At 42.5% G+C, this 25,310-nt stretch overlaps 1 protein-coding gene across 2 annotated transcripts; it reads left to right on the top strand.

Annotated features, from left to right (window-relative positions):
• Positions 1–5,912: 5,912 nt before the first annotated feature.
• Positions 5,913–21,641, top strand: LOC110528401 (rap1 GTPase-GDP dissociation stimulator 1). 2 transcript variants are annotated; one of them, XM_036984204.1, is made up of 14 exons: positions 5,914–6,225; positions 8,177–8,281; positions 15,163–15,285; positions 16,044–16,169; positions 16,413–16,541; positions 16,911–17,036; positions 17,201–17,344; positions 17,700–17,831; positions 18,105–18,239; positions 18,456–18,581; positions 19,232–19,371; positions 19,531–19,657; positions 19,992–20,120; positions 20,234–21,641. In XM_036984204.1, exons 1-14 carry the CDS (start codon positions 6,213–6,215, stop codon positions 20,359–20,361), a joined length of 1,683 nt encoding a protein of 560 aa, XP_036840099.1. In that variant the 5' UTR covers positions 5,914–6,212; the 3' UTR covers positions 20,362–21,641. The 2 variants fall into 2 exon arrangements, with proteins under 2 accessions (XP_036840102.1, XP_036840099.1); XM_036984207.1 differs by lacking the exon at positions 15,163–15,285 and having other exon boundaries at positions 5,913–6,225.
• The last annotated feature ends 3,669 nt before the right edge of the window (positions 21,642–25,310 follow it).

Raw genomic sequence — 25,310 nt, 5'->3', positions numbered from 1 at the left:
TAACATTTGCAGTTTTTTCTAATCCAACTACCATGGTTTCTTCAATGTTACTCCCTTCTTCCACTCTTCACCACCTCCGGATAGGAGACATGCTGGATAGCCCTTACTCTTGTCACCTTGGTCTCCTTCACCCTAACAGGGCACTTCATGAATTTGTGCACTTGCTCACCACCACAATTGCAGCATTTTGCCTCAACTGGCATACGATACTCTTCCTGTCTACATACAAATGGTTTACATTTATTACACTGCATATGTTTGGGCACATAGGTTCTTACAGGGTATCTCACATAACCCAAATATACTGTATATGTGAAGGAAGAATGGATGGAGTGGGCTCACTCTATCAACCAATCGGGTCAGTCGGCGTGCACCAATCACGGCATCTACTTTTTCAGCTACATCCTTTGAACTCACGTCTAGCGCCACTCCAGAGATAACCCCCTTGATAGGCAATCTGTTACACACAACACATTCCAATCCGATATATTTTTCAGTTGCAAAGCACGCTCCTTCTACTCCTCGGACACACAATAAAACAAAACAAGCCCACTTCTTGTTATCCTCACTGATGCAACCTTATCCAAAGCATCTATGATATTCATGGATGTAAAACGGATCTCCCAGATAACGCCATCGATCCAAAACCCATCACTCCAACAAAAAAAAGAGTCAGGTCAAGACTTTGCTTGACTAGATTCCACTAGATTCCACATTACCCATCATATACCCCTCATATACCAGTAGTAGTCACTGTTCAGGCAGGAATCGTTCGCCTGTGACTTATTTCAATATAGGTATCTGTTTATTTAGGTTGATGGCATGACAGTGACATTGATTCAAACGTACCATTTTACAATCAACATTTCAACAAAGTCAAATCAAATATGTCTAATCAAATATGAAATTCAACATCATTTCAACCACCCAAGTATATTGAATATAGGATGAAAAACAGACTTTGATTAAACAGTGAGAACATGCAAAAATGTCAACATCTAAAATATGATGAATATGTGGCGTAGATCTGATGTAGCATGTTCAATATATTTACACGCATGACATGAATTGTGTTGCACTTTCCACACACATTTCTAACCACTCTATGTGGAATTTTCTACGCAATTTCAACGTATACATAGTTGTTATGATTACGTCGAAATTAGATTGATGTAACAACCTGTTGGTCAGGTTAAGTTATTGTATCTGAATTGAAGTTTTACCCTAAGTTCAATGTTTGCAACAATGGTGGAAATGATATGAAAACAGAACTGGTTGATACCTTTTTGCAAATCCAAATGTGTTTCAAACATAGATTCAACATCACAATACGTTGACAAATTAGGTTGAAACAACGTTGATTCAACCTAATTTGTGCCCAGTGGGCATGCAAAGAGATAAAGAGAACTGCTGGAGGAATTGATGTTTTGCCACATTGTTGTAATAAGCCATATGAGAGCTTTGGGATTTGACTCTGGGTGTAGAAATCACAGGCTGTGCAAGTTTTTGCATAATGGTCCTTCAATTAATGAAACAGGATAGCTTTGAGAAATTCATCAGCATATGTCAAATCTCTCAGATGAATCAGTTTACAGCTTCATCTGTCAAAACTACAGCGAGTTTGAAGGAGATTTATCTGACAGAGCCTCAAGAACTGGCACTCTCAAATCTCTACAGTCCACATGAGAGCAAATTAAGAAAAGGGGTGTGTGCTTCCCCCTTCATCCAGTCTTAAATATGCAGTTCTGAGTATACTGTAGGGTTGTCATTATATTTCAAATGATTTGCATGATGTAGGGTACTCTCCAGGGGGATGAAGGGGGTCCCTGTGTTTTGGTGCTTTTGAATATTTGATGAGGGCGTAAGGTCTGGGAGCTGTCTCAGCTGGCACAGGGGGTAACACCCCGACAGGGGGAGGGGGGGCGGAGGACCCTTTCTCTGATCCACCATAGAGCCTTGGTCCACCACCCCAGCTGTCAGAGAGAGAGAGACAGAGAGAGAGAGAGAGAGAGAGAGAGAGAGAGAGGAACCCCACCCACTCACTCATAAACACTATAGTAATATGAAGGAGGAGACTTTAACAAATGTCCAGTTTGCACCCATTAGAGTACTTATTGCATTGACAACCATTTTATTTACACTTGTTATGGGACTGTCCTATGCGTCTCAACAGATAATTGTCTTTATTTGAATGAATGTTATCATTTAGTTGGTAATTATTTTCAAGGAGGCTGTAGTAAATCACATTGTGTCATGACAGGCCTATTGGGCAGTCAAACAGGGAAAGGCATGAGCATGTACAGTATCTCCAATGTCACTGCCTAGGGTAAAAGACAATCAGAAACAAAGCATGGTTTCTGGGTAGGTGAAAGAGATGGAATAAGGAGAAAACAGAGAAACGAGGGAGAGAGTGAAAGAGAGTGGGCACAGAGTGTACTACGTACTGTCTAGGTTGGAAAAGGGAGGTCTGGGAGACTGAATGGATTAGTCCTGGACAAGGCCATTAGCTAATGAAGGCTGTCTGGGAAAGACAACAGCACCACTCCCAGAAATTACCTTCCTTACCTAACACTGGGTTTATCTGGCCAGTGGAGGGAGTCCTGACAACACTACAGCATCCACTGGTATTGTCAAATACCATGCGTAACAGCTGTTAAATAGATCATTCAGTTTGGACCAGATGTGATTTTCTGACACAAACTACTACAGTACATAAACTATAGACAGTTCTATTAGGGAATTTAGAGTATGCCTGATGCGCTGACTTTGACGTCATGCAGAAGGGCACAATGAATCACAAAGCTGCCCTTATGCTCTTGTGCATTAGTGTGAATAATGTCTCTGTTATAAGGCATGACATGAGGAAGGAACGTGTGAATACGAATGACCGCTTCTCTGTCATAAGAGCTGATGCACTTCTGAAGTGCTCCTGGATTCTTCTCTTAGAACACCCCAGAGGTTGATCTCAACTTGCTCTGTCCATGAAATAGAGTTATCTGAACTGTAGCTCCAATTAGATTGTCTGGTGGGTTAATTGAATTGCGTGTTTTCTCTGCGGCAGGCACACACGTGCTATGAATAAATGTTCTTGGTTTTGTTTCATCAGTCTAACAAAATAGGATTCTCTGTCTATGTACGGAGCATTTAACATACAAATGATGTACTTATCCATAGAATGCATTTGATCTGGGTCTAGGATATATAAATATCACTGAACAAGATGTATTTCTTTAACTCTGAAGCTTTACCATTGGTCGGAATCTGTCAACAGGACACAATAAATAGTCCCTCTGTGCCCAGTAACTCCCTTAACATGACCTTCTAGACCATTCTCAGACCTTCCAGTACGTTTAGCTGACTTGTCTGAGGCACAATCCCTAATAAATTGTGTCAGAGAGAACTGGGTTTCCCCATGATTGTCTTGTGATCACGTGTCTTGTCTGGTCATGATGGATTCTGTTCATTGGGTTAAATTGAACAGATAGACGGCCGTGTTGAAAGTCAATAAGGGGGAAACTATTTACAGACTTCCTGACTTCGTCGTCGTTGTCCCAGGTGGGACACAACTCGTAAACAAAGAACAGGCCTTGATATTGTGTCCACATTATTAGTACAGAGTGGAGGAATCAAACAAGCCACTGAAGCTTTGGACAATGGCATTGCCATTTTTCACTAGACACCGCAACTGTCACGAACATTGAGAAAGGATCCAAGTTGGGGAGACAGAATGTTATCATCAACCTTGGAGCATAAAAAAAAAGTACTTTAGTGATCTGTCTTACACTGCCACCTGCTGACCAAAAGCAGGCTAGCAGAAATTGAACGATCCAATCATGTGGCTCTTAGCCGGAGGTCTTCATAAGTTAATGTCCTCTGCTGGTGACTTCTATGCTCATCCATCGACATGGTAATACAATTATTCTTGGCATCAATTTGGTTTTAAAACTCCCCACACAGTATCGGTATGGATCATCTTGCTGACAGAAGCTCTTAATGTGTACCAGCAGTTCCTGGCACCGCTCCAGCAATGGCTTCTACTTGTATTTCAATCTTTATTTGTATTCATTTACATTATGTGTCGCCGGTGGGGCCTCATTTTGCTACTTCTTATGAAATGAATGTCTCTTGCTCTGTTGGCCGAGCAAGTCTTGTCGATAGGATGGAATTATGATGTAATGAGACGTATTAAAATGAGGTCAGATAGATAGTCCAATCACAGCAGCTTACCCGTTGTAGTTTATATTTGCATTATGACCTTTATTCAGTAATCACACCATCATTTATCTGTTGTTCTTGTTCCTTTTTAAAGTAATCTTAGAAGGTCTTACAATGAGGCTGAATCCGTAAAGGGAATCAGTTTTTGCGTCATTATTATGGCTTCTTGTATTTCAGTCTCAGTGTCTCCTAGAAGCTATTAGTCGGCTGATGAGCTTTGGAGAGATTTAGGATTTAGAGCGTATTAGAAAGGAAGCGAGAAGGAGGGCTGGATGGAGGTAGAGAGCATTGAAAGGAGAGAGAGAGAGAGAGAGAGAGACATTAAATTCTACAACCCCCTAAAAGGAAGTGATTCCCAAAGCTTCCATAACAAAGCCATCACCTACGGAGAGATTAACCTAGAGAAGAGTCCCCTAAGCATGCTGGTCCTGGGGCTCTGTTCACAAACACAAACAGACCCCACAGAGCCCAAGGACAGCAACACAATTAGACCCAACCAAATAATGAGAAAACCATAAGATTGACACATTGGAAAGAATTGACAAAACAATAGAGCAAACTGGAATGCTATTTGGCCCTAAATAGAGTACACAGTGGCAGAATACCTGACCACTGTGACTGACCCAAAATGAAGTAAAGCATTGAGTATGTACAGACTCAGTGAGCCTTGTTATTGAGGGAGGCTGCTGTAGGCAGACCTGGCTCTCAAGAGAAGACAGGCTATGTGCACACTGCCCAAAAAACGTGGTGGAAACTAAGCTGATCAATTTTTATAAACTCCTATACTGTATCTACTGGGTGAAATACCACAGTGTGCCATCCCAGCAGCAAGATGTGTGACCTGTTGTCACAAGAAAAGGGCAACCAGTGAAGAACAAACACCATTGTAAATACAACCCATATTTATGATTATTTATTTTCCCTTTTGTACTTTAACTACTCACACGTTGTTATAACATTGTACATAGCCATAATACGACATTTGAAATGTCTCTATTCCTCAGAAACTTTTCTGAGTGTAATGTTTTTTTAATTGTTTATTTCACTTTATATATATTTAGTTTATTATCTATTTCACTTGCTTTGGCAATGTAAACAAATGTGTATCATGCCAATAAAGCCCTTTGAATTACATTGAATTGAGAGAGAGGGGAAAGAGAGGCAGAAGAGTTGGGGTGGGGGAGGGGGAGGGATTGTGTGAAAGAGAAGGAGAAAGACGAGAGAAAATTAGAAAACAGAGGCAGGGACGGAGCGATACAGACAAGACCGACAGTGTTCCGAATCCTCATTGGTTTGAATGGTGTCAGCAATTTTTTAGCAAGTATTCTTTTGAACTTAACATGAATTGGGGTATTGAGAGTACTATATAGGTAGAGAACATTGAACAGAACAAGGCTACGTCAATAACTACGTTTTGACAAAAATACAGAGAGAACCCTCTAGTCCCAAGCTCTGGTACTGTGTGTGAGAGAGACCGAGGGAAATAAAGACAGAGAGAACCCTCTAGTCCCAAGCTCTGGTACTGTGTGTGAGAGAGACCGAGGGAAATAAAGACAGAGAGAACCCTCTAGTCCCAAGCTCTGGTACTGTGTGTGAGAGAGACCGAGGGAAATAAAGACAGAGAGAGGGAGAGGGAGAGAGGGAAAGAGAACGCAAGCGCAGTGGTGAGAGGGGGAGCAGAGTGGTAGAGCAGCGAGAGAGGGAGGGAGGGAGACACAGGCTGCTTAGCTGACTGAAGCAGAGCTGGGAGAAGAGGCACGCCTGGCCTGAAGGAGGGCTGCTCTTCTCTCATTACTAAGCCAAACACACACACACACTCACACTCACACACACACACACACACACACACACACACACACACACACACACACACACACACACACACACACACACACGCACACGCACACGCACACGCACACACACACACACACACACACAGCCAGGGAGCCGGGATAGAATCCTAGGGAGACAGAGTGAGCGCCTGCCGACCTGCAACCATGGCCGACATGGGTGAGTAGAAAAACCCTTTCTGAAATCCTCCCTTACAGCGTGTGCATGCCAATGAGTGCGTTTAGCAATGGAGGCTTTGACAATATTTGGAGCCGGGTGGGGATGTACAGTACAGTAGTGATCGACACGGACGTAGCTCAGGCTAGACTCCAGGAGACAAGGAGTTTTCCTTTCCTGTCTTGTGTTCAAAGGTCATAGAAACATAGGCTGACATTACCAGCTCAGGTAAGCCCGTTGGGATAGACAAAGGTAGCAGGGGGCTGTTGCCGTAGAAACCCTGGAGACAGGGAGAGGAGTGGACAGAGAGCCTGTAGGGCTGGAAATGTCTAAATGGAAGCGCACACCTACTGGTTGAATCAACATTGTTTCCACGTCATTTCAATGAAATGATGTTGAACTATCGTGGAATAGACGTTGAATTGGTGTCTGTGCCCAGTGGGCTGTTGGTGGGATGTCAGTGGCAATAAGGACCAGGGGGAGGTTCCTATAGCGCTCGGTGGGACAGATTAACACTCTGCTGTAGGCAGCATTTCCCCTGTCTAGACACCCACACACATATACACACACACACACTGACTGACAAATGGAAACAGGGAAATGGGGGTCTGTATGATAATTGACACTGTGCATATAACCCTGATAGCACCCCACTGCAGACTCTATTTCCACACTGCTTACCAGGGATTAGCCAAAGTGATTTGTCTCTGTGCTGTGACTCTCTGTGCTGTGACTCTCTCTGTGCTGTGACGCTCTCTGTGCTGTGACTCTCTCTGTGCTGTGACGCTCTCTGTGCTGTGACGCTCTCTGTGCTGTGACGCTCTCTGTGCTGTGACTCTCTCTGTGCTGTGACGCTCTCTGTGCTGTGACGCTCTCTGTGCTGTGACTCTCTCTGTGCTGTGACTCTCTCTGTGGCGCTGCTCAGAAAGTGTGTTAACAGAACAGCACAGTGGACAGCTGATGGTCACACCCACACATTGACGAGGCTCTGCCTTTCTCTCTCTTTCTCAAGTTAAGGGTTCTAGGCTCTTTTTTTTGTTCACATGGCTTTATTTTCAGATCGGTTAAATTAAATTGGAAAGGGATTTACGGCCAAGACTATAGTTATCAATAACAGTCTTGGCTACAAAGTATTGTATGACAACTCTTTGATTAGTCTACAAGTAGACTATATGGGGAGACCAATGGAGAGCCTGAATGGCGAGACCGCCCCCATGCACACGTGCCACACGCACGCACACTGTGTCCCCTGTCACAACAACATCCTCAAGCAAGAAAGTGTGTGACATGACAAAACACTGTCGCACCAAGCGGTCAGGTATTTGCTAGCTGGAGGGGACAGAGGTATGTTAGAGAAATTATGTACACACACACCTTCTCCCCTTCTCTCCCTAGCCTCTGGCATGGGGGATACCAGTGCCAGCCATCCCTTGCAATCTCTGATGTAAAACGGCATGATGCGACTTGATCTCTCAGCCTGTGTATTCATATCTTCATGTGACTCTGGTCCTATACACTATGTGCCAATATGTATTGCAGAGGTGCATTGCAGCAACATTTATTTGCGATCACTGCAGTGTGTTTGGGGGAGTCACTTGAAATATCCAGAATTCACAGAAAAGCACCTTTATTGTAGCTTGTGTTGGGTTTGCATTTATTGACAGAAGGCAGGATGAGGAATGAGTGTACTTATTTCATACCAGTACTGACGTATATGCACATTGGCAAGCCACTTTGAGATTGGAATAGCCTGAAGGTTCATGAGGGGTTTCAGTGTAGATGTTTTTGTGTGGGTGTGTACAGTGTACAACATCAAAATGTACAGTACAGGCATGTATTGTTTCTACAGAAATATTATGTAGTACATGTAAGTAGTCTAGTTGTTCTGCAGGAGGATGTGACTAATATATACAATGTGTGTGCGTGCACGCGTGCATGTGTGTATGTGTTGCAGAATCTCTAACAGAGGCGTTGAGTGCCATCAGTGTGAGCACTGAGCTGGTAGAGCAGGAGTTGAAGCCTCATCTGGACACCCTGCTGGCTGTGCTACTGGAGAAGAGTGAGTTTGTACTCACACACCACTCTACACACACCACTCCACACACACACACACACATCACTCTACACACACACACCACTCTACACACACCACTCTACACACACACCACTCTACACACACCACTCTATACACATTACTCTACACACACACACCACTTTACACACACCACTCTATACACATTACTCTACACACCACTTTACACACACCACTCTACACACACACCCCTCTACACACACACCACTCTACACACACCACTCTACACACATTACTCTACACACCACTTTACACACACCACTCTACACACACACCCATCTACACACACATTACTCTACACACCACTTTACACACACCACTCTACACACACACCCCTCTACACACACACCACTCTACACACACACCACTCTACACACACCACTCTATACACATTACTCTACACACACACCACTCTACACACACACCACTCTATACACATTACTCTACACACACACCACTCTACACACACTACTCTACACACACACAAGTAGACACTGTCCTGTTCCCAGCAGTTAGCTTTTATGACATTGCTTTGGCCATGGCAAGCAAGGCCAGTGCATTTAGAAACAATATATCGTCTCCGCTTCAATTATCTCAGCATATTTATCATGTTGTTTAGGGATCTATCATTCCCCCCTTTTTTGATTTGCTGGGCTGAGGCACAAACGTCTCTTTTCTGATCATATTTTGGATGCCTGACGTAGTCTCGGCCCAAATCTTCAGTTATAAAAAGACTGAGTGTTACAGCAGCATTCAGAACACCCCTGCTGTTTCTCATCTGTATTCATTAAACATCCCAGTGCTGTGGAGAGGGGGAGGGGTGTCTTAAGAATGAAAGGAAGGAAGTGTGAGAGTGACAGGTCAGGTTATTCTCCAGCTCTCCCTCTTTCTGGTTCGGCAAATATCCAATTTATAAGAGGTTGCACTGTGCACAAGCAGCCACATTTGGTTCTCCTCAAAAAACGGGCAAGGGGACGTTACCATAGCAGCGCGGCCTAGTGCCTGACAACCTGAGCTGCCTCCTCGGCTGTTGTGACATTCTCTGAAAGGAGAAATGGTAACATTAAGTCTCCCTCTGTGTCTATTGCATCTTGCTGCTTTAATAATCACAATGAATGTCCCTCCCAAGCTCAACAGAGGAGGATTCTGTTTTAGTTTCTCTCTCCGGTCTTCTCCTGACATCACAGATGGGTTAGAGTCACTGTTAATCGGAAAGAGGAGAAGAGAGAGGAAGTCCAGACAACCGGTGCACTCGGTGATCCTGATCAATCTCATCAAAGTGAAGGGATGGATCAGCTTTAATATTGTGGAAAGATTGTTGCTATATATATCCATGTACAGTGCCTTGCAAAAGTATTCATCCCCTTTGTCGTTTTTCCTATTTTGTTGCATTACAACCTGTAATTTGAATTGAATTTGATTTGGATTTCATGTAATGGACATACACAAAATAGTCCAAATTGGTGAAGTTAAATTTAAAAAATGACTTGTTTCAAAAAATAAAAATAAATTCAAACGGAAAAGTGGTGCGTGCATATGTATTCACCCCCTTTGCTATGAAGCTTCTAAATAAGATCTGGTGCAACCAATTAAGTCACATAAGTAGTTAAATAAAGTCCACCTGTGTGCAATCTAAGTGTCACGTGATCTGTCACATGATCTCAGTATATATACACCTGTTCTGAAAGGCCCCAGAGTCTGCAACACCACTAAGCAAGGGGCACCACCAAGCAAGTGGCCCCATGAAGACCAAGGAGCTCTCCAAACAGGTCAGGTACAAAGTTGTGGAAAAGTACAGATCAGGGTTGGGTTATAAAAAATATCCCACGGTGCACCATTAAATCCATTATTAAAAAATTGAAAGAATATGTCACCACAACAAACCTGCCAAGAGAGGGCCGCCCACCAAAACTCACAGACCAGGCAAAGAGGGCATTAATCAGAGAGGCAACAAAGACACCAAGGATAACCCTGAAGGAGCTGCAAAGCTCCACAGCGGAGATTGGAGTATCTGTCCATAGGACCATTTTCAGCCGTACACTCCACAGAGCTGGGCTTTATGGAAGAGTGTCCAGAAAAAAAGCCATTGCTAAAAGAAAAAAATAAGCATATGTTTTTATTTATCACAATTTTCTTTAACCATTTAAGGTCTTTAATGCAGGTCCGAGAGACAAGTTCCTTACTTTTTCCCCCTTCTACTTGCCTCTTCCATTTTTGTGGTAATGCCACAATATTTGAATTTAAACACAATATTTGTTGTATTATTTGTTCTGTATTTTCAGGTGGATTAAACTGAAATTGCAACCAACTTTCTAAGGCTTGTTTAAAAAATAACTATATTTTGGAGATGATTTTGTTTTCGAACAGCCGAAAGTGAGCAGTTGTAATCTGAATAAAGGGAAAAAGGCCATTCCTGAACATGGGGTGAGGCATTCCTACCAATTCACTAGAGAACCATTTTGGATTTAAGTATAACTTTTGTGTGACTGATGTCTTTAGTGAGTGGTCTAATGCTTTAATATTTAATCATTTCCGCCCTCCGAATTCATATTTGGCCATATAAATAGGCCCTTTTAATTTTGTCTGGCTTGCCATTCCAAATAAAATGGAATATTTTTTGTTCATGTAATTTAAAAGCAGGTCACTAGGTGTAGGCAAAACCATAAGCAAATAGGGAAACTGTAATATGACTAAAGAGTTAATCAGGGTGACAGGTATTTTCCTTTCCATTTTAGCAAGATCTTATCTATTTTTGCTAACTTTCTATAAACATTTATTGGAGGGAGATCATTTCTTTCTTTTGGGATTTGTATAGTGAGTATGTCCACATCCCTGTCAGACCATTTTATTGGTAAACTACATGGTAGTGTAAAAGTATCATTTTTTGTGATCCAATAAATAATATTGTACACTTATCATAATTTGGTTTTAATCCAGAGAGTTTAGCAAAAGTATCTACAGTTGAAGTCGGAAGTTTACATAGTGTCTCTTTGCTTGACATAATAGGGAAATTTAAAAAATCAGCCAAGACCTCAGAAACAATTTGTAGACCTCCCAAGTCTGGTTCATCCTTGGGAGCAATTTCCAAACGCCTGAAGGTACCACGTTCATCTGTACAAACAATAGTACGCAAGTATTAACACCATGGGACCACGCAGCCTTCATTCCGCTCAGGAAGGAGACGCATTCTGTCTCCTAGAGATGAACGTAATTTGGTGCGAAAAGTGCAAATCAATCCCAGAACAACAGCAAAGGACCATGTGACTATGCTGGAGGAAACAGGTACAAAAGTATCTATATCCACAGTAAAACGAGTCCTATTTCGATATAACCTGAAAGGCTGCTCAACAAGGAAGAAGCCACTGCTCCAAAACCACCGTAAAAAAGCCAGACTACGGTTTGCAACTGGACATGGGGACAAAGATCGTACTTTTTGGAGTAATGTCCTCTGGTCTGATGAAACAAAAATAGAACTGTTTGTCCACAATGACCATCGTTATGTTTGGAGGAAAAAGTAGGAGGCATGCAAGCCAAAGAACACTATCCCAACCGTGAAGCACGGGGGTGGCAACATCATGTTGTGGGGGTGCTTTGCTGCAGGAGGGACTGGTGCACTTCACAAAATAGATGGCATCACGAGGAAAGAAAATTGTATGGATATATTGAAGCAAAATCTCAAGACATCAGTCAGGAAGTTAAAGCTTGGTCACAAATGGGTCTTCCAAATAGACAATGGGCCCAAGCATACTTCCAAAGTTGTGGAAAAATGGCTTAAGGACAACAAAGACAAGGTATTGGAGTGGCCATCACAAAGCCCTGACCTCAATCCTATAGAAAATGTGTGGGCAGACCAGAAAAAGCGTATGCGAGCAAGGAGGCCTACAAACCTGACTCAGTTACACCAGCTCTGTCAGGAGGAAACAATTTAAAGGAACTGCTACCAAATACTAATTGTGTGTATGTAAACTTCTGACCCACTGGGAATGTGATCAAAGAAATAAAAGCTGAAATAAATCATTCTCTCTGCTATTATTCTGAAATGTCACATTCTTAAAATTAAGTGGTGATCCTAACTGACCTAAAACAGGGAATTTTTACGAGGATTAAATGTCAGGAATTGTTAAAAACTTTGTTTAAATGTATTTGGCTAAGGTGTATGTAAACTTCTGACTTCAACAGTAGATCCTCTATGAGGCCGTGGAGGGATTCCAATTGTGGTTTTAAAATAAAACATGAATCATCATCGTACAACGACACCTTTGTTTTTAAGCCACGGATTTCTAATCCCTTAATATTTTTTGTTGGATCTAATTTTAACAGCTTACATTTCGATGGCAATAATAAATAGATATGCAGACAGTGGACAACCTTGTTTTACTCCTCTTGACAGTTTAAAACTTTCTAAGATGAAGCCATTATTTACTATTTTACACCTAGGGTTACTATATATACAGTAACTTTGATCCATTTTACAAGAGATTCTCAAAATTTGAAATATTCTAGGCATTTATATATAAACTCCAGTCATACTTTATCAAAAGCCTTTTCAAAATCAGCTATGAAAACTAGGCCTGGTGTCCCAGATATTTTATAGTATTCTATTGTTTCCAGTACTTCTCTTATATTATCTCCAATGTACTGTCCATGTTAAAAACCTGTCTGATTAGAATGAATAATATCTGTGCCAAGCATTTAGCTAGGATTTTTGCATCACAACACTGAAGTGTAAGAGGCCTCCAATTTTTTTAATGGACTGAATCTTTATATATACCAATTGGATCCTGTTTCAGTAATAATGAAATCAGACCTCCTTGTTGCATGTCCAATGATCTACCATTTATATAGGAGTGGTTAAAACATGCTAATAATGGTCCTCTGAGTATATATAAAAAAAGTTTGGTATACTTCCACTGGTATCCATCAAGCCCTGGAGTTTTCCCAGCCTTAAAGGCTTTAATTGCGTCAAGAAGTTCCTCCTCTGTAATTTGGCCTTCACTTGAGTCTTTCTGTACAGATGTTCATTTTACATTATAAATAGGGAAAAATACATACAATTAGCTTCGGTTAATGGAGATGGAGTAGACTGAAACAAAAACCTATTCTTAAACTACTTTACTTCCTCTTTCAAAATATAATTCAGTGAATAATGTGTGACTCCATCATTTCTAACAAGTTTCAATACATTTCTATATTGAAGATTGAAAAATTATTTGGTGCATTTCCCCCCATATTCCATCCAGTTTGCTTAATTTTTATAATATATTACACTGGATCTTTCTTGAATAAGTTCCTACATTTCTTCTTGTTTTTCCTCTAACTTATTCTATGCCTCTATGGTACAGCTTTTATTGCTATCTAACTGTACTGTTAGTCCTTCAATTTCCTTTGTTAATATGGACTCTTTTGATATAAATTGCTTTTGTTTTATAGATGAGTACTGAATTGCATGGCCTCTAAAGGCACATTTAAAAGTATCCCATACAATAAGGGGATCTGATCTATGTTATGTCAGAAAAAGTCAGTTATAAATTGTTCTGTCCTAGTTATAAACAAGTTATCATCCAGTAGGATTTGAGTACATTTCCAATATCCTCGCCCACGTGGAAATTCCTGTAAGAGTAATATATATGCCAATTATGTGATGATCCGACCGCATTCTGTCCCCTGTCAACACTTTTAAAACTTTTGGTGCCAGAGAGAATGACATAAGAAAGTAGTCAAGACGACTAGCTTGATTGAGCCTCCGCCATGTATATCTCACTAGGTCAGAGTATTTAAGCCTCCATATATACACTAATTCCAATATATCCATTACATTCATGATTTCCTCAAGGGCCTGACGGTGATAGTTTGTAGTGTGATTTCTTTTACGGTCCATAGAGGTATTCAAAACCGTATTAAAATCCCCCACCATAATAATAGAGTCTAGTGTTGGTTGTAGAGTTGATAAATTCTTATATATATTTTCAAAGAAGCTTCATTATTCGGACCGTATAAGTTAATAAGCCATATCTGTTAACTGTCCAATAACATATTTAAAATAATCCATCTACCTTGATGATCTGTTTGGACAATTTGCACATTTGGATAAAAATTCCTGTTAATTAATATCATCATCCTTTTGAATTTCTTTGCCCATGGGAGAAATATATTTCTCCCCCCCAGTCCTTTTTCCACAAAACTTCATCTAAAACTGTTGAATGGGATATTATATTCCTTCTCTTTTAGCCAGGTAAATACTGATCGTCTTTTCTTATTATCTGCTAAGCCATTACAATTATAACTGGCTATACCTATTTCACCACTTAACATAATGAAACACATGTTTTAATTCTATTTATCAAAATATATGTTTATAAACGTACTATTAAAAAGTAACATGATGATTGAGTGTCTATATAGCTGTACCATGATACTTGCATTGCTACTAAGTAAACCTCCAATTGGTCCTCACTATTCCACCCGCTAAAAGCCCTCCTCATCCCGAGTTGGGTTGTCATCCCAATGCCCGGCAGACCACCCCCGAACCCTCGGATCCCATAGCCACAGAGAGACCGGGAGCCATCCTTCGAAAAGAGCACACAGTGCCACCCACAGAACAGACGAAAGAGAAGAGACTTGGCACAGGAAATGGAATGACATCTAATGCTGGGACACTTTCATTTGCAAAAGTTGTGTCTGAATTAGTTTCTGGTTAACAATTAGCTGGTTTGTCTATAGGTCAATAAAGATCATTTATGTTACTATAAAACCATTTGTCATTTTCCGTCTTCAGTTATAGTCCATTCTATTGTATCTCCATGCCAAGGAGTAGTTGACATATAAGTATGTGTATGATCTGTCCCCAGAGAAGGGTGCTGCTGAGGAGATCGCCTCCAGTGGGATCCTTCCCATCTTAGCCCAGTCCCTCAGGGTGAAGAGTCCTCTCACCAACCAAGTGGCATTGGTGGTTGCAGAAATGGCCAGGGAAGGTGAGATGAGATGCCAGCCCACAAGACAGAGGAACAGGGGGCAAGAATACCAATCTGAGTTTAATGAAGAGAACCAAGCCCTTAATCACTACTACTCTGACTCACACTGGGTTTGAAAGACTCACTGATTAAAATAAAATAAGTTGATTTTATTGTCTGGCTGCAATCAAACTATTACCATTGATGGACAGTTTAGACAGAAAAGTGGTCTCTGTCCTACCTCACCTGCTCCTACTCATTACCTATCAACTAATATTCATGACCTCTACTAAGTACCCACTGGGCACAGACGTCAATTCAACTACTATTCCACATTGGTTCAATGTCATTTAATTGAAATGACATGGAAACAACGTTGATTCAACCAGTGTGTGCCCAGTGGGCACTTGAGGTTCAAAGTGCCCTTTCAAAATAAGTTATGCTAATGTGCTATTTTAATTAGCTTTATGTAGATGAAAACTATGCATAATATATGTTACTGATGTGCCCTCTGCTTCCTTCACTATCCTTTGTTCTTTAATCTATGCATTTTTCAATGCATAAAGCAGAACTTCTGCCACTGACTTATGTGCATTCTGTAAGAACCGCTCCCTGAACCAAAAATGAGGGGGTGGTTTGGTTGCTACTCATTGACAGCAGCAGGACTACTTTCTATTTGCATCTACCAAGATCCAGTCCTCCGTCTACAAACACAACAATGCCATAGGCTTACTGTGGGTACAAACAGAGATTGAGGAAATGCTGTCCCTGTGTTCCAGCGGCGGTGAGGGACCCGTGCATTGATGCGGGGCTGGTGACGGTTCTGGTGCCCCTGCTGAACAGTGCAGACGAGGAGCTGCTGCTCCACACTGGCAGAGCCATCGGACGCATCTGCTTCGACAACAGTGAGTGGGGACTGACTCTCGCAGGCCCTTCCCAGGGGGAATCAGGCTTTACCTGCAGTGATAGGATGAATCGGAACCAGAATCTGCCTACTAAATGAATATGTAATCTTGCTACGCAATGCTTGTCCTGATGGATTAGCTGGGTGTGCCTCCACCTCTCCAAGTCTATTTATCTCAGTCTCCATTACTCTCTACCTCCTCCTCTCCCTTCCCCTTTTATCCCTCTCCTCCTCCCTCTCTCAGCGGCCCAGCAGGATCAGCTGGTGCAGTGTGGGGTGATCCCCAGGCTGGTGGCCATCATGAGGGAGAACCTAGAGAACGACCCACTGGTCAACGTGTGTCTGCTGGCCCTCTGTAACCTGGCCGACATGGGTGAGGAACACCAGAGGAACTTTAGTATACTCTAGACAGGGTCACAGAGAGGACCCACTGGGCACACACTGCTTGAATCAATGTTGTTTCCACGATATTTCAATGACATTATGTTGAACCAACACAGAATAGACAGACGTTGAATTTACCTCTGTAGCCAGTGGGGAGGAAAGCCTGTTCGTTTTTGGTTACATTTCTGAACCAAAATGGTGTGCTTGTCTCATTTGTTTACTTGGAGACTGCGTATACTGAGTTGAACCAGTTATTGTGTTTCTCACATTCTTATCTGTGAATGAGAATTGTTTCTTAACTGACAGGCCTGGTTAGATAAAGGTGTCAATTAAAATATGTGGCCTCTGACCCCTGCAGACACGACGCGGGAGGCTCTGGTAGAGGTGGGCGTGGCAGAGGTGCTGACGGCCCAGCTAAAACTGGCTACTGACGCAGAGAGAAGACACATCATACTGGAGGTTCTGGGATCACTGGGAGAGAGTGGTACATCTGGGCAAGGGCCTAAAATGTGGTCATTCAAATGATGATAATTTATACAGACACGGATGAGATTAAATAGGCTGCAAGTGAGGTTTAAGCTTTTCACATAGAGGGTTGAATGAATGTGTGCTCAGACTAACACACTCCTCCTGTGCTGCTGTTGTCAGACGTTCTGAAGCTGCAGTTTGTGGAGTCGGGGGTTCCTGAGGCTCTGTCCGAGATGATTCGGGGGCTACAGGGTGGCTCTGACCCCCATGACCTCTGCAGCATCAAGATTGCCTCTAACCTCATCGTTTCCCTCCTGCTGGGAGGTAAGGAACGCAACCTGACCTGGAGGCACCAGAATCCCTCTATGGTTCTCCCCTTGAACCTACCTCCATAGTCCATGCCTCACTCACCCACACCCCTTCACTGTCTGTCAGCTCACATCACTCAAATTGATTGATGTTTGATTCCGAATGTAATCGAGCAAAGATACTCTCAGACTAAGAATCACATTTTATCCATAAAAATCAGCTCATGCGATGTGTTGATGATGATGATACGTGGTTTTCTTGTTTATTTCTTTTATCTGTTTTGATTTCTTTGCTAAATTAAATATGGATAATTGGTGACTGACTAGTTTGATGTGCTGCCTGTCCCTGTGTGCTGTGTTTGGTGCATTAGATGAGTCCATGCAGAAGTGTTTCGGCGAGGGCACGGGTGTGGTGTACCGGGATGTACTCTCTTGGCTGCAGTCCTCCAACACTCAGCTGCAACTGTCTGGAGCCCTGGCCATCGCCAACTTTGCCAGGAACGGTGAGATGACAAAATGCCTTCAGATTGACTTATCTGCATTGACTGCTTTAGTTTTGAGAATTGATTCTCCTCAGTCTCTGATGTTCTTAGCCCATGTCTATATTCATATTAAATTACCTTATAACCTCTCTTCACCTTTCTCTCTCTGTATCTTCTCTCTGCCTCTTCTCGTCAATTCCTGTATCCCCTCTCTCTCTCTCTCTCTCTCTCTCTCTCTCTCTCTCTCTCTCTCTCTCTCTCTCTCTCTCTCTCTCTCTCTCTCACCCTTCTCAGACAGTAACTGTGTGAAGATGTTGGAGTTAGGGGTGGTTCCTCATATCCTGACCCTACTGGAGCAGCATGTGGACGAAGGCGACGTGTCCGTCCAACATGCCGGACTGAGTGCGCTCAGAAACCTGGCGATCCCAGGTGCATAGTAGGATGGATAACCACAAACACACGCGCACGCACACACAGACACACACAGACACACACACACACAAACTGACCCCACTGAACCCACCACTGAATGACCAACTGGCAGCGGGAAATTAATGACTAATGTGTTTATCTTGTAAGCTGTTCTTACACTAAGGACTCTCAGCTCTGAGACCACTGTGACCCCTCTTCTCCCTGGTGTTTCAGCCAGTAATAAGGTGAGGATGCTGGAGGACGGGGTGACAGAGAGAATCAGGACCTTGCTGCGCTCTGACATGCCCCCAGTGCAGTTCAAACTGCTGGGCACCCTGCGCATGATGGTGGATGGACAAGGTTTGTGGGAAAGGTGTATGGTGAAGAAGAATGGGATGTGTGCTTAATGTAGAGGTCTGGGTTATACTGCATGTGACTAAACTAAAATCACATAGGTCAAATGCATTTATCTAGTGCAGAGTTAACTAAATGTGTGTTGGAGTCATTTTTATTTATGATAAACTAAGAAACAGGGCTGTTGTTCCTAATAACAATAGGATAGTTATTTCAGCCCCAGTAGATGCTGTAAAATGATTCTATGTCCAAAGGCACAGTTGGAATCACAGCCTATTTACACTGTATGTGGGATATAAAATCCACCACAGGCACTACTATGACCTGTCACAGTAAATTGCAGGGTACAGTGGGTCCCCTTGATTACTGTAGTCTACTGAGGTAATACACTCCTATAAAGGGAATCACCACTCTGAGTCTGCTTTCTCACTTCTAATCCTTTCATTGTTTATTTCCCCCATTTCTCTCTCTCTCTCTCTATCTTTCTCTCCCCTTCTCTCTGTCTCTATCTTTCTCTCCCTTTCTCTCTGTCTCTCTCCAACCCTTTTCAACCATCTTTCTCTCATCTCTAATCTCCTCCCTCACTCAATTTCTCACCCCCCACTCTCTATCTCTGACTCTCTCCCCCTCCACTCCCTCCGCTCGTCCTCTCTCAGAGGAGGCAGCTGCAGTGCTGGGTAAAGATGAGGTTTTGTTGGCGAGGATCATGGAGTGGTGTGAGGCACGGGACCATGCAGGGGTCAGGGGAGAGGCCAACCGCCTCCTGGCCGCCCTTATTAGACACAGCCGTGCCCCGGTGAGTCACTTGTGGGCATGCACACACACACACACACACACACACACACACACACACACACACACACACACACACACACACAGTACGAGGATTACATACTGAATGTGTGTAATCCTCATCTCTTCTAAAGACTGATTCTCTCCATTCCGACTCTTACAGGAAGTCATCAATGCTGTAACCAAAGCAGATGGGGTGCGACACCTCATCTCCATGGCAACCAGTGAACACTTGATCATGCAGAATGAAGCCCTGGTGGCCCTGGCGATTGCATCTGCCATTGACATCGGTGAGGGATTCTACTATCCTTTGAGAGCAAAGAGGGAAAGATCAATACATCTAAAGCTATCCTTTGGACTGACAGAACGTAGCTAGATACATGTTTACTGACAGAAACCAAAATAAATAGATTTGTAATAATATCTGTATATACTGTATTATGTCAGCATGTAATAACATATAATGTAATAATATCAGCTTATATTTCACAATGGTAATTACTGTAAGCTCTTTTTTAGGTTATACTAATTCCCCTGCATACCAATGTTCAATACCATAATGTACTTCCTGTAAATGAGAGACTCCTTGCGTGTGTGCTTGTGACATGTCCTTCTGTTTTCCAGCCTCCATGCAGGAATCGTTCCGAGAGGCAGAGCTCTTGCCCACACTGCAGAAGATGCTGGATGACCCAGTGGCGACTGTGGAGTTCAAGTTCAGTGCCCTAGGGCTTATCTGTAGCCTGGCCAACTCCAGTAGGTACCCCACGCATGCACGTGCATCCACACCCACACGCATGTTCTCTCGCTCCTTCTTTCTGCCTCTTACTCTCTCTCTTTGTCTTTCTCTCTATACTCCTCCCTCTTAGGCTCGATGAAGGAAGAAATGGAATCTCTTAACCTGAAGGAGACGCTCAACAAGCTCTCTGGTCACTCCAGCACCAACGTAGCCACACAGGCCGACACAGTGCTGGCCATGCTTTCTGAAACCAGCTAGACTGGCCTGACCGGACCACTGCCCTGGTCAATGTGACCACAGACTCTCAGCACCACGTGCCACCACAACCTCCCCTACTATCGTGACTACACCATTCTCTCCATGAAAAGAAGCAGATATTGAGTCTTCCAAAGCTAGGCCTCCATTCACCTGGTCTATGGAGAGCACAGCTGGACAGAGCTACATTAAGACTGACCAACCCAATATGACAGAGCGCTAACAAGGTGATAGCCTATGTTCTAAGCACAAGCTGAATGAGCCAACCCATGAAAACGCACACGAATCACAACAACCCCAGTTCAGTCCTCATGACCATCTGTAAAAATAGTGTTTCTGTGTGAAATAGCTCTTCTAATCAGTACTCCAATCAATTCAATGTATGTATGATTTCCGATAGCAACCAGTGTATATTATCAAAGGAAACGTTTGCGTATAGGGTTAATCATGGCTACTGTTTCATAGCACCTAATGCGCTTACCCTCAATGGAAAACACAAAACTAACGCCTGACACTGTTTATCCATGTGATGTTCTATCTATACTCTGTATTGACCAATGTCCATGGATGTAAATGTTCCTAGAATAGGACCTGTCTCTTCTCTGTGGATCTTGCATAGTGAGATCCCCTCTGTACTATCTACAGTTTACAGCTCAAGAAAAGCATTCAAAGCCAATATCTCTGATATTTTACCAAAGTACATTTTAATTAGTGCTAGTTATCTGAGAGCACAGGTGGGTGGGCACTGGGGATAATCATTACAGAGCTGTGAGAGTGTCAGGCACCTCCCCCACTGGTTGCCAGCTCCAAAATTCAGACTGAAAGGGATCAATATGTTATGTTGATGCTGGGCCAGCAAAGGGCTTGTGATGAAGGGAGCTTTAATGTTGCACTCAGAGCCCTGCTGATTCAACTCCTTTTAACACCAATTTGTTAAGGGGTCTTGAGCCCAACAGAGACTGACTGGCTATTTCAAAGGGATTAATAGAGCTAATAGCAACTGAAAAACAGCTCTCCATCTGTCTTTCCTTTTAGTACCTAATAGGCTACTCAATGGGAGCTGAGTTGGTAAATTAGCTTTTAATGTTGAATGAAATTATGAACGAGATTGGTGGGTTTTCTCACTATCTAATCGTGGCATGTGGTTGTTCAATGACAGACATGTATTTGTTTAAAATCTATAACTTTTTCATTTCAGAGAGACACATAATCATGTTTTTTTGCAAAATGCTAACAAATATGTAACAAATAACTACATTTTTAATAAAGAAATGTACAAATTATACTTTTGTGACATCAATTTTATTTAATTTTCTAAATAAGTTATTCAATACAGTAATATGAGATCTGTATGTAAAACATTTACATTTGACATTTTTGTCATTTAGCAAATGCTCTTATCCAGAGTGACTTACAGTAAGTGCATTCACCTTAAAATAGCTAGGAGAGACATCCACATATCACAGTCAAATATACAGGGCACGAACATTCCATTCCAGATAAACAATGGATATATAGCGTTTTGCAAATAAACACATTTTCATACACATCTAATATCTATTATATACAAATCTGAGAATAGTAATAGTTTACACACACATGAAGGTAAGCAATCATTTCTGATGCAAAAACACAAATGTGAAAAATGTGTGGATATAGCGTTATGGAAATAAACTCTAAAATGTGTGGATATAGCGTTATGGAAATAATCTCTAAAATGTGTGGATATAGCGTTATGGAAATAAACTCTAAAATGTGTGGATATAGCGTTATGGAAATAAACTCTAAAATGTGTGGATATAGCGTAATGGAAATAAACTCTAAAATGTGTGGATATAGCGTTATGGAAATACACTCTAAAATGTGTGGATATAGCGTAATGGAAATAAACTCTAAAATGTGTGGATATGGCGGTATGGAAATAAACTCTAAAATGTGTGGATATAGCGGTATGGAAATAAACTCCTCAATTGATCTTTGAAATAACTATGTTGGTGTTTTAATAAAAAAGGATGGCTTACAGAAACAACTGGCAATGGCCTGTAACTTATCTGTTCATTGAAGTATGTACTGTATGACTGAATGTGGGTGTGTTTCAGGTCTCTAAAATACTACATTGGACAGGTAAAGCAATTTATAGGAAGGCTACTGGTCATTTTCTTCCTCTAGTCCAATACTTTCAGTTCAGTATGGGTCTGCTGTCTGCGTGTCGTTTTTCCAAACACAATGGCTACCCTTCTCATTCTGCTAGTGTACCCGGGAACAATGTGATAAACACATTGTCTCAGACTCCCTAAGCCTTTTTCCCATGTGGGAGGAGAACATATTTTGCCTCATCCATATTCAGATAAACTAAAGTCTCAGCAGTTACAGGAGTGGTAATGTTTTAGTCAGGCGGTAAAAGCCCATACTGTGCTTTGCATCCATACCTACTGTGTGAAAGTCCAGGCTGGAGAAGCACAGGGAAACAATGTGCCACATTACGGAGAAGACAACCACTCTGACCACTAGGTGGCAACATTGTCTTTACACTACAGTCAATGCTTATTCAAAGCTCTTTATTGAAATGAGGCTCAGTATGTACACAATTACATGACTCAGTGTGTGGGTGTGTGTTTGTTTGTGTGTGTGTGTGTCTGTATGTGTCTGTTTACTGTGTGTGAGTACAAGCTTGCGCGTGTATCATTGGGTAGAGGCTGATTTTCAGAGATTGCACTGTAAAATGGTTGATCTCTGCACACTGCCAGCGAGTGGGATTCTGGGCCAGGAGCCCAGATGTGTGTGTGTGTGTGTGTGTCTGTAAGTGCATGTGCCTGCACATTCAACTGCCTGCTATTTCCTGAGCAATCTGTTAAGACAGATAAACATCAGTTGAACCAGGGAAAACCACAGCAAAACATGGGACTGCTATCAATGAAACCACCCCTTTAACAACTGGTGTTGGGAAAAAGATTGTGTGTGTGTGTGTGTGTGTGTGCGTGTGTGTGTGTGTGTGTGTGTGTGTGTGTGTGTGTGTGTGTGTGTGTGTGTGTGTGTGTGTGTGTGTGTGTGTGTGTGTGTGTGTGTGTGCGTGTTACTCACACCAGGCAGAGCACAGCTGAGTCCTGAGTGTGTCATTAACACTTCTGTACCCTGAACCAATTGGATAACCACCTCTATAATCACTATGGTTGTGTACCAGGTTGTATTTGTTGCAGTCGCACTGCACATCTCACATTGGAGTTACAACCTGGAATGTGCCTTTCATGTCAGTGGCTTCCATTGCTATTGCAGTATTTACATTTTGGGATAAACATTTAGGACCGCATAACCTACTAGTAATAGACATCTATAATAGTCACCCAGTCGCAAGATGGCACCAACAGAGATGGTCGCCTCGCTTCAGGTCCTTAGAAAACTATGCAGTTATTAGCTTTTTTTATGTATTATTTATTACATTGTTACCCCAGACAATCTCAAGGGTTATTACATAGAGCTGGGAGGAACTATTAGATATAAAAGCAATGTCAACTTACCATCATTACAACCAGGAAGGCACCTTTCCCGAAGCAAATCCTTTGTTCAAACCTCCACCCTGGACATGCGATCTTATCCCAGAGGCTGACCCAAAACAATGCGGACGTGGCAGGAGAGGCAGACGGAGCGGCCTACTGGTCAGACTCAGAAGGCGAGCTCACCATCCACCGCTTCCGAGCATATTACTCGCCAATGTCCAATCTCTAGATAACAAGGTGGACAAAATTAGGGCACGAGTTGCCTTCCAGAGAGACATCAGAGATTGTAACATTCTCTGTTTCACCGAAACAATGCTCACTCGGGATATGTTGTCAGAGTCGGTACAGCCACCCGGGTTCTTCACGCATCGCGCCGACCGAAACAAACATTTCTCTGGTAAGAAGAAGGGCGGGGTGTATGCCTTATGATTAACGACTCTTGGTATAATCACAACAACATACAGGAACTCAAGTCCTTTTGTTTACCCAACCCAGAATTCCTTACAATCAAATGCCGACCGCATTATCTTCCAAGAGAATTCTCTTCGATTATAGTCACAGCCGTGTGTATCCCCCCAAGCAGATCCCTCGTCGGCCCTGAAAGAACTTTGTTGGACTCTATGTAAACTGGAAACCACATATCATGAGGCTGCATTTATTGTAGCTGGGGATTTTAACAAAGCTAACCTAAGAACCATACTTCCTAAATTCTATCAGCGTATCAAATGCGCGACAAGAGCTGGTAACTTTCTGGATCATTGCTACTCAAACTTCCGCGACACATACAAAGCCCTCCCCTGCCCTGCCTTCGGCAAATGACACCATGACTCCATTTTGTTGCTCCCAGCCTATAGACAGAAACTAAAAGAGGAAACGCCCGTGCTCAGGTCAATACAGCACTGGTCTGACCAATCGGATTCAACGCTTCAAGATTGCTTTGATCACGTGGACTGGGATTTGTTCCAGATAGCCTCAGACAACAACATTGATGTATACGCTGACTCGGTGAGCGAGTTTATTAGCAAGTGCATCGGAGAAGTCAAACCTTCCCTAACCAGAAACCATGGATTGATGGCAGCATTCGCGTGAAACTGAAAGCACGAACCACCACTTTTAATCATGGCAAGTTTACCGGAAACACGACCAATACAAACAGGCAATCAAACAAGCAAATCATCAGTATAGAGACAAACTAGAGTCGTATGTGGAAGGGTCTACAGTCAATCACGGATTACAAAAAGAAAACCAGCCCCGTCGCGGACACTGACATCTTGCTCCCAGACAAATTCAACAACTAATTTGCTCACTTTGAGGAAAATACAGTGCCACTGACATGGCCCGCTACCAAAGCCTGTGGGCTCTCCTTCTCCGAGGCCAACGTGAGTGAAACATTTAAACGTGTTAATCCTCGCAAGGCTGCCGGCCCAGACGGCATCCTGGAGTGTTTATGGACATATT

Source organism: Oncorhynchus mykiss, chromosome 1 (genome assembly GCF_013265735.2).
Source record: "Oncorhynchus mykiss isolate Arlee chromosome 1, USDA_OmykA_1.1, whole genome shotgun sequence".
NCBI classification, from domain to species: domain Eukaryota; kingdom Metazoa; phylum Chordata; class Actinopteri; order Salmoniformes; family Salmonidae; genus Oncorhynchus; species Oncorhynchus mykiss.
This window is presented reverse-complemented; position numbering and strand designations above follow the sequence as displayed.

What these genes read in the sequence shown, in the direction of transcription:
- LOC110528401 (XM_036984204.1), top strand. An exon ending in CTGTAACCTGGCCGACATGG is followed by an intron (nt 16,542 to 16,910) that starts GTGAGGAACACC and finishes TGACCCCTGCAG; the next exon opens with ACACGACGCGGGAGGCTCTG. An exon ending in CAGAAACCTGGCGATCCCAG is followed by an intron (nt 18,240 to 18,455) that starts GTGCATAGTAGG and finishes CTGGTGTTTCAG; the next exon opens with CCAGTAATAAGGTGAGGATG.